This window comes from Centrocercus urophasianus, unplaced genomic scaffold, assembly GCF_019232065.1.
Source record: "Centrocercus urophasianus isolate 14NV4802_14NV808 unplaced genomic scaffold, USGS_Curo_1.0 seq_14, whole genome shotgun sequence".
In the NCBI taxonomy this organism is placed as follows: domain Eukaryota; kingdom Metazoa; phylum Chordata; class Aves; order Galliformes; family Phasianidae; genus Centrocercus; species Centrocercus urophasianus.
The window spans coordinates 30112890-30123757 of NW_024884586.1; the positions used below are offsets into that span (position 1 = coordinate 30112890).

At 36.3% G+C, this 10868-nt stretch overlaps 1 protein-coding gene across 3 annotated transcripts in view; it reads right to left on the minus strand.

Annotated features, from left to right (window-relative positions):
• The window catches only part of SLC25A21 (solute carrier family 25 member 21), a 221053-nt gene that overhangs the window by 151089 nt on the left and 59096 nt on the right, over positions 1-10868 (minus strand). The window contains exon 1 of one of the 3 annotated variants that reach the window (XM_042813907.1): positions 14-65. The exons of the other annotated variants lie outside the window; for them this stretch is intronic. Within the exon in view, the coding sequence (XP_042669841.1) occupies positions 14-50 (37 nt within the window). The 5' untranslated portion in view covers positions 51-65. Of the gene's footprint in view, positions 1-13; positions 66-10868 lie in introns of those variants that run through there. 3 annotated transcript variants of the gene reach the window in all.

Below are 10868 nucleotides of genomic sequence, written 5' to 3' on the forward strand. Positions count from 1 at the left end.
GAGTTCAGCTTACTTTTAATACAGCAGCCAATCATGGAAGAAACTTCCATCCAGGTTGTTGGTATGAAGCCAGAATGGTACTAACATCGACAACATCTGTTAAGGTGGACTGCAGCACGTGGCAGTGGGTACAGCTGGGTCTCTGAAACCACCCAGGAGAAAATGGGCCTCAGCTTTCTCACAAACTTGGCTTAGGTATTTACTCTTTCACCACTGAGAAGGAACAAATTCCTAGCAAAAACAAGCAAGTAACCTTGCAGAGAAGCTGTCATATTCTGGATAGTGCATGGACACCTTCAAAATTAAAAAAGAGTATCAGGCTTCACTAAACTTCTGGCAGTTTAGGATAATCTGAAAAGAAAAATGTTAATGCAGAATATGAACAGTTTTCTCTCTTTTGTATCTTTTTCAAAAGCAGAAATGTTACCCCTCCCATGGATTTAACATCATAATTTGTTGCAACCACGGTGTTTGTATTAACTATGTTATCAGAACCAGAATAGTCAAGAAATTGTATCAGAAGACACTGTTTAAGTACAAGTCTAATTGCTGCAATCATTTTTTCTTTTTCTTCCCTTCTTTTTGCTTCCTTTGCATAGATCCACTTAATCCCATCTCTTACTGTGGGCAAAAGCTGACAGTTGCATGACGTGGAATGTTTCCCTTTGTAAAAGCCTACTTCCTTTCTGTGTAGTTTTAGCCTAATTGAAATGTTTCCTATTAAGCTCAATCAAGGCAGCAATTATCTAATTACTCACTTATGCTTTTCCAGTCAAAAACTGTGCAACCAAGCATATTAGGGGGCTGCATACATATTTATTATTGTTTTTATATGTCCCTGTTTGGGTTTAAGCAGCAATCAAACATTTTTACAGTTCTTTTGTACTGCCTCTAAGTCAGCATGCAATTATTTTTTCCTATAAAGATTTGTGCAGGTCACAAAATCTCTTCTGTGCCTCCCACAAGTTCTCCAGTAGGTAGAGAGCAGTTTCAGAATCAAGTTACTGCTACATCATACGGTAAAAAGAGGGTTGCAAACAAACTTATTTCATATGAATGGGTCTCGAATGAGTAAGTTTGCCAGACTGAACTCATCTATGGGAACTTTTAGGCCTTCCAAATGCATCACATATATGATGTAACTTTTTTTTTTTTTTTTTTTTTTTAAAAAAAAAAAACTGTTTCAACCAATGAGCCAGTAAACATACCTTGTGAATATCTAGACTTACTATTTAGCAGGATTCCTGAAATCAAGAGTATTAACATTGCAAGTAATCTGAATTCCATGTCAGTAAATTCATTGTTTGTCACTGAAAAAAAATAGTTGTTGTAAAGCACTTGACTTTACTAAAGGTACATTGACTAAAGCAATTTGTACAACGCAAATTACATTACGTTTATGTTTTCTATGCCAGTGCTAGCTAGATACCCAATTCTTCTCTATACAGATATAGACAGCTATCATTTTGTTATTTCAATAATTAAAAAATAAATTAGGAAGACTTTGAATGCAAGATAGTTTGTTTAAGAATGTTTCATTATTCTTGAAGCAGGCATAAAATTTTATTGAAGTATTCTACATAATTTACATGCAATAGTTTGTGGCTGGAATTAATTTAACTGATGCTAATTATCTTTGCAAAACTGACTATAACTTTGGATCCCATACTTCCTAGGCTCATAACACACTGAACAGTAGCAGCATGTTTTTCAGAATGGTACTGAATAAATCTTCACTGAACACAGAGGTCTACACACTATCCCACTTGTATCCCACAAGAACGCAAAAGAGTTAAAGATCAACAGTGATGAGTCTAGATTCCTCTCTTAAAGGGCACTTGAATCATGTAATTGGGATCGTGGACATTTAGAACTCCATTTGAACCCAGAAATAATTTTCCAGGTGCAAAGGACTCTAGATTTCTATCTGAGCCTTTTAGAACAGTCCTTCCAACACTTGTACGGCCTATAAAACTGTATACTCATGTTGCTCTCCTCACATTCATTTTTGTACAGCAGCCTCTTTGTGTGAGATAGAACAGTAACACAGCTACAGAAAGCTTCTGCTCTGTGTTGCAGAAATAGCATGTTAACAGCTTTGACTCCTCACTAAAGGCTCCCTGCAATGCACTAGGGAGACAGAGATCCTCTTTGACATCATATGGTCTATTTGCATACCTACGCAGGCAGTCTGAAAACTTAGTTTCCTATGTGCTAGTGCGGGCTGCCACTGCTATCTCTAATTTCTAGACCCAGGACATTGAGGTGAAAGTAAATGACATTCATTACATTCCTGTCCTTGCAGACTGTAATACCTTCTTGTCATACTGTTATGAATATGTGCCCTTTTTCCCCCCCTCGTTTTCAGAGCTAAAACGTTCATTCTTTGTATGAAGGATAATTTTACAGGGAAAAAAAGTAGAAATTTCAGAACTATGTTGTCATAGTTAGAATGTAAATGGATACTTACACTGTTTTTTATAAATGCATGAAATGCACTATTTTTCCTGCCACCTGACTGTGATGTTACATATACAAAATACAGCTGTCTGGACTTTCTGGAAGATATATGTATGTGGCACACATGTTCTGAATACACATAGGTAATATCCAAGTGAAAAATTGGAGAGGTATGTCATATCCATGATTGTATCACCTGCTTGCTAATCCAGCTCCCTAGAAGTTAGTCTAACCTTCCAAACTCCTGAGCAGCTTCAAATAGCTGCTAGGATAAGATAGAGGAGAAGATAGAGAAGAGAGACCCAACCAGCTGAGTATGACAGTGAGACCATGGAATACATCTCCCAGTGTATGCTGGTGGATACTTTTCTACCTGTAGAAAATCCAGCCATTTCCCTAGTGAATTTTAAAACTATCATGGTATTGACTGAAAAGATTTATTATAATAGCTGCAGCTATAAAGAGCAATTTCAAATTTAAGAAAACATTGAAAGACTCAGAATTCCTGATATCCCAGTGCAATGATTGATATGCCCTTAAGAATGAGCACAAGGAAACAGTCTAACTGCACAGAGATTTTCATTCAACTTTAAAAGACTATATCATTACAATAAGAAAAAACTCAGTGAAAAACCGATATAAACTGTATCAAATGTGCAATCCATGCTGTCTTTAAAATTACAAGAGGACATTTTCAATCAGTAGCTTTAGTAGGGCTTGTCAATGACAGTACATTTTATTTTCATCAGTCTAGATAACACAGAGCACAGTCAGACCTATTATTTCTTCTAGGTGACATAAACAATGACATAAATACTTGAGTTTACTAAATATTCCTTTTCATCACTGCTGTAGTGTAGTCCACTTTGTAAATAAGTAGGACCATATGTTATATCAGATACATCTCAACTTTAAATAAATCTGGTCCATCTGTCATCAGTAAAAAAATTCTATAACTTAACAGTGGTGCTTTTGTCACATATCTACCAAGCAATATCAAGTTCTGCAAACAGCTAATATATAAAAAAATGACACAAGGAGACCTTAGGTTGTACATTAGGAAATACTTCTCCTAATGAGTGGGCAGGAATGGGCTGCCCAGGGAGGTGGTGGAGTCACAGACCTTGGAGGTATTCAAGCAACTTCTAGATGATCCACTCAGGTACATGGTTTAGAAGGAAATACTGGTGATAGATGGACAATTGACTTTGAGATGATCTTTGAGATCTTTTCCAACCTTGGTGATTGCAATTTCTTCCTTGTGAATTCACTGAATTCAAACATTTAACTGTTGGGAAGGTGCATGCTCCTTGCAGAGGAGAAATGAACCTAGCATTCCGGTACTAAAATTATTTACATAGTTGTTTTTATTTCTGTCAAACAATGTAAAACTCATCCTACATTTTTAAAGTGCAATGCTAACCCTAGAGTCTCAGATCTTGATCTGAGTGCAATATACAGCTACAGCAATTCTACAATTTTTCAAAATTATTTTTTTTTTATTTTTATTTTTTACAGTTGGTGTTGTCAAGCATTGGAACAAGGTACCTGAATGGATTCTGGAATCTCCACTCTCAAAGATTTGACAACTTGCCTAGACATGGGCAGAGCAATCCCATTTAACTCTGTCCCAGAACCAGATGACTTCCAGAGGTTCCTTAGGACCTATATGAGTCTAACAATAATTTTAGTACCAATAATAATATTAACAACACAATGAGTCTACAAGACAAAAGCTCCAAATGAATATGTACACTAAATAAGGTAATTCATCCGAAAATTTCTTATGAACATGTATATTATGGAAAGTAAAACATCTCAAGATTTCCTTTACATCACAATTCTATGAATTCAAATATAAAGATTACTTGTATATGTAACATTTCTGACTCTCTTTCCAAATATAAAGCTTTGGAAAATACGAAAGGTCTGAAAATTCTTTGGATTAAGTTTGTTAAAAGGTTTAGGGGAATATAATCCATACAAAGCCAGAAAGAAAATACAATAAAAGGCACATTAGTGCTCCAAATTCTATTATTATTACATCATTGCTAAGTAATTAGTGAAATAGATAATTAGGAATTCTGTTTTCATGACACATTAACACTTACAGAATTTGGATAGTTAATACCAATAGCTGAAGGAACAAAAAATATTTAAAAAGTATTTATCCTAACATTTTTCTTCATACTGCAGAGAATAGAAGTAATAGAAATAAAACAAAAAGATTAAAAATAGCTACTGATTTGTAACTTTTCCTGAGACCAATAAAATCTAAAGGTAGAAATGTTAAGAGTGGAGAGGGAAAGGACTATGAGAATTAAAATCCTTAAAATCTTTAAATCATTGTAAAGTCAATAGGGCCAGAGGGGATTGAGAACATTACAAAAATCCCAACTGCACATGTGAAAAAAAAAAATGGAAAAAACATATGTAAAACATGAACATTTTTATATTAAAAAGAACAGTACTTCAAGTATTACTGCTGTCTGATTAGGAAATTGAAGAATAGTGAAGGCTGGAAAGCATGATCTCTAAAATTTACCACACTGTTTTCTCAAGAAAAACATGACGTAAGGAACTTGGTGGTAGGTGGTCTTTGAAGGCAATGTTGATTTCACATAACACAGATTCAATTTAAAGTATATGTGGAAATAGACAGTGCACATCCAAAGCACAAACCACAATATATTACCTTCATACACAGATATGTAACAGCACAAATTCCTCTAAATTAAAGGTTAAACTGCTCCCAGAGGAAGAATTGTCTAGCCAGCCCCATAGCAGTATAATCAAGTTACAGACCCCAGAGGAAGTTAGGAGCCATCGGGAAAACTGCCTTCAGAATCTACCATGAAGGCAGATGCTGCTGCCAGTAAGTGGCTTTCCACAAGCAAGAATTCATTCTTAAAAACAGTTATAATCCACTCTGCATTGAGCACCACAGCCAAAACAAGGAGATAAAATAGATAGCCAAAGGCTATCTGCCTTATTAATATGGACCTGCTTCCCAGGAACTTCCTACATGAAGAACTCACTGCACACTCTAGAACAAGCAACTCATCGGAAAGTAGTATCAGAAATTTAGTAAAAAAAATACTTGTTCAGTATTGGCTTCCCCTCCAGATATGCCCACTTCTCCCCACTGTCTGCCTAGCTGCTTAATTCTCACATTCCACCCTCTTGCAATACACAAACACCTGTTCTTTAAGTATTGTGATCCTCAAATTGAAGGCATCTGGTAGGTATTCTGAGCATTAGTCTGCTACATGGATGCTGAGATTATTTTTTTCTCAGTCTTAATGATGTTATAGCTATGCAAAGCTGCCAATGTCCAGTTCTAGCTGTAATGCCCATCCACAGGATCTGCTAGAAGAAAAAGGTAAGTGGTATTTTGTAGTAACAGCAACATTAAAAAAAAAAAAAGCTTAAACAGTACATGGCTACTTTATTCATTGTCTACTCCTAGGGCAATTACAAACTGTAGCTCAACCTCTAGCAGTCAAATAATTAAAGAGAACTTCCAGCTTAGCCAGAATAAACTTGTTCCAAAGATCTAAAAATTCACTTTCAAAGAACCTGCCACAGAACATTTTCTCTGGTGGCTTTTCATAAAGCTTGGCTGAGTGTTCTTTTTTGTCCAGTTATTTCTCAGCTAGCATCTTACCTCAATTGCCAGCTCACTCACATAGTTAAGAGACACACAGCCAACATCACACTTTCCAACTTCTGCATGACTCTGTCTTATAACACCTTCTCCTCTCACAGGAGGAGTCATTACTGGGGTTCAGCATAAAGTCATATTTTCTTTAGATTTAGGCTCAGCATGAATATTTGTCTGTTAAAACAATAATTGCCAAAGCATATGAAAAAGGGAAAACTGAAAAAGTAAACTTCTGTATGAAGTAACTGTTGATATAAAGAAGCCTAATGATTAATTCTATTTTCAGTCACTAAGTACAATATATCCTCAATGTTGTGTATTTTTGTATACTTCATTATATTTGTAAAAAATGTTATTTAAAATGATCATCCACAAAGGTGGTAAGGATGAACCCAATGACGCCAGATGTTAAGAGCTCTCAATTCCAATTAATTTTAATGAGAGCTGAAGGTATTCAGAATGTCTACCCCTGTTGCTAGTTAAATAGAGACCTTGCAGTCACACTGGAATTTCTGAATCCTAGTAAAATTATGCAAAGACATACAGAGCCCCAAATTGAAATACATAATCTCACCAGTATTTGCAGCTTACTAGCACAAATACTCTCATTCCCTCTTCCAACAAGACCAATCAATTTCTACCCATTTTGTCTCTGTGTTTACCATGTTACAAAACAAACAAACAAACAAACAAAAAAAACAAACAAGGCAACTGGCCACAACTGGCATGCTTCTAGACACTCGCTGAAAAACTCAAATATTTTCCTGTACCATTCAAGCTTTACATCATTTCAGACACCCCACTCATTCTGCCCAATTCTGTGGACTTTGATCCAAGTTACAAGAATGTGTTGAGGCTAATCAGCTGTATGCTTTTGGAGGGTAAGGAAGGAATGTTCCCTACTGAGCCAAGTTATCTGAGATGCAGTCAACTCATCACCCTCCCAGCAGGATTATAGAGACAGGCATATTTGAATTCAGAGCATTACAAGTTAGAATGTAATATTAAAAGTAAAGTAACATACTGTACAACAAGCTGCAGCTAATACATGTGAAAATAGGCTAAATATACTGCTTCCTAGATGTAAATGAGATTTTCACCTATATTTCCAAGGAAAATGGGAATACTGAACCCTTAAGATCATTTCTTACTTCTCCTACAGCTGGAAATAGTGAGAAGAACTATAAATTGAGTTTTAAGAGGGACAGACTGAGGGCATCTGCCTCAAATCATGTTGGGAGCAACTGTTACATAGTATGTTTGTACTTAAATAGGTGAATTTCTGCACACTGCCAAGATTATAATTTCTAGTCTACCTCAACCTCTATTTCTTTTGGCTACAAAGCTAGGCAGAAACAGAGATGCTATGCGACTTCTCTATGGGAATTATAAGGTCCCAGACATACAGCCCAGTTATCTCAATTTTGCTAGTTAACATGGTTCAGCTGAACCATACTAACTGCCTTTATACCCACTCTAAGCCCTAGGAATACATACTACTGCAATTTACAGGCTAAACTATAGACAGAAGGTTAAATTTGAGGTTCAACAAATCTAAATGCAAGATCTTGCACTTGGATAGAGGCAACCCTCACCACAAATACAAGCTGAGAGACAAAACACTGAGCACAGCTCTGCCAAAAAAGTGCTGGGGGTACTGGTGAATGGAAAGCTGGACATAAATCAGCAATGCACCCTCACAGCCCAGAAAGGCAACTGTACTCTGGGCTGCATTGAAAGAAACATAGCCAGTGGGTTGAGGGAGGTGATCCCGTCCCTCTGCACTGGTGAGGCTTCATCTGGAGTACTGCATCCAAATGTGGAGTGCTCAATACAGGAGAGGCATGGACCTGTTAGAATGCACTCAGAGGAGGGCCACAAAAATGATCAAAGGGATGGAACAACTCTCCTACAAAGACAAGATAAAAGAGCTGGGGATGTTCAGATTGGAGAATAGAAGCCTTCAAGGTGACCCAATAACAACCTTTTAATATCTAAAAGGGAGCTACAGGAAAGAAGGGGACAGATTCTCTGCAGTAATAGAGAAAGAGGAAAAGACTTCACGCTTAAAGAGCATAGATTTCAGTTGGATATAAGAAAAAAGTCTTCCACAGTGAGGGTGGTGAGGTAATGGAAGAGGCAGCCTAGAAATGTGGTTGATGCTCTGTTCCTGGAGACTTTCAAGGCAAGGCTGAATCAGGGCCCAGGGAACCTGATCTAGCTGTCCATGTCCCAGTTCATTGCAAGGGAGTTGGACCAGATGACCTTTAAAGGTTCCTTCCAATTCTAAAGGATTCTATGATTCTGTGAAACCATAAAGCCATAATAGAACTTGCTTCATGTTGAGCCTTCATGGGTAAAGTGAAAATTAAAGTGGAGGTTCCCTCTCTCCCCATTTTGTCAGTCAGTTCTAAGATGCTCATGAGGTGACAGAATGTATCACATTTGTATTTGCTTCCTCAATGCTTCTATACAATACTTGAAATGTTTAACAAGCATGCAGTTAAGAACTCTAAAATTACTCTGAAGTAAACAGAAATCAACTTACTTTCCTGACTTACTGCTTTGGCTTCCAGTCTTACATGGATTTGATCACATGCTTAAGTTTAAACGAAGGAGAAAGACAGCTCATGAGGGGGTGGGCGGGTGTCACTTACAGGCCAAGATCACTGTCCTCTTCTGCCTGCACTATAGAAGCCTTTACCACAGAAAGTATGATCTACCACCAAGTCAGGCATTTAATCTATGGAAATGACTTCCCACTCAACAGTGAGAGATAAGAGCCCCAGGAGTACACTTGTCCCAACTTTAAAGACAACTCTTAGGGAAGCTTTGGACAAGATGTCTCACTGTACTCTTTATTAACAGAGGAATCTTAGACAACTTAGACAACTGAAACTAGACAGAATATATACATTGCTAAAATTAAGACAACTTTGGCTTTCCATTTTGTTTAAAGTTTTTAAATTGTGCAAATTTTATTTACATGAATCACGCACATACAAGCACAAAGAAAGAGGAATATGCATGTGATATTTACTTGTAATAATAATACATGCCTAGCAGCCACGTGCCATCCTATTTACTACTGTTCTGTATGAAAAGAGACACATTATTTGTTCATGTGCTTTGAGAACAATTACTAGAATACAAACAGACCTATCTTAACAGTGCTTGTTTTATCCTATTATCTGTTGTTCATCATAAAAACCCACTGCACAACAGAAATATCACTAAAAAGGTGGCCTCAGCATTTTAATTGTAAATACTTCCAGAAAGTGATAAATTATTACACTGTATTGATGATGGTTCTGCAAATCCTTAAGTAGAGAGTGATACTCCAGAGTTGGCAAATCAGCCAGTGATTCATCTGAACAGCTCTATCAGCTCCTGCCATACTGGCTTAAGCGTAAGAGTTGTGCTTCTCAACACCATCAATTATTTGAAGTTTAAAAAGAAATCTAAGTAATTAGTTCTTCCTTGGAAATATCATTTCAGTCTTTCAGTTCTTATGCAAATAGGAAAAAGAAGAGACTTCCGCTCAAAACAGAAGTGTAATTTAGATTTTTTAATTGTATATATTTATTTTACTTCAGTAGCTTGATTTTAGCTTTTGAAATCAGAGCTGAAGTGCTTTAAAAACAAAAAACAGACAAACAAAAAAAAAAACCCAACAAATATTTCAATAGATCTACAAATCTGTTCATACCAGCAGTTTTCCACTGGAGGACATCCCAGAATTGATAACTGCAGAAGATCAGTGCTTCTTTGCTTGGAGCCACAGTTAAGGGACCTTGGCATGGAACACCAAATTAGCTATGTGACAGGCTGAACATTTGGCACACACTATATATACTACATACTACATATCCCCTCTCACTGGTTAGGCAGTGGGCAGACATGGCTTATTTCCCTGGCATATCATCACACCTTGCTGGTAGCAGGCAGAACTTGTCTTTTTTTTTTTTTTAATTTCATTTCTCTGCCTGCTCTGATACTACGGTGGTATTAGTTGAAATTAAGAAAAGAAATCTAAACATTACAATTAAGCATGGGTGAATTATTGCTTAAAAAAAAACAAAAAAACAAAAAAACCCACAACACCAGAAAACCACATACTGAGCATGTGGAACGGGTGAACAGACTTCAGCCTGCTCTGACACAATATACAAAGCAGCTGGAAATCTGCCTGTCTTTGGTTACTGACCAACTAAAAATTGATCTGATGTAATTTTTCCTTAAAGGTTGTGTATGCTTCCAGAATCCTGGCCAATATTTCCTTTCTCAATAAAGTAGGATCTTAACACCTGTAATGCCCCATTTGCTCACTCACTGTGTCACCAATAACCAAAAATGTTACTTTGTAAAAGAATTTTGTATTCCTTGGTATTGAAAAAGTATGTATGCATTTTTAATATGTATATATAAAATAAATTTTGAATATATACTGTTTTGTTTTGATAGGTCCCTTAATATATAGGCAGTAAAAGTTATATATGTACTTTATGTTCCCAGTTCCTTATAGAAATGGATTGGAAAAGCTGTTTTCAATACTTCATCAGTGTATATTTTAATAGGAAAAAGTAACTGCTGATTATTATGAAACCTATTTCAAGTAATCCAGCCAATCAGTAGGAAGGATTTTAGGCCTTCTGTTTCGTATTTGCATGCAAACAGCTGTATTTCATTTTTTAGCCTCTTTTGTTTTGTTAGTTTTTTTTTTTTTTTTTTTTTTTTTTTTTTT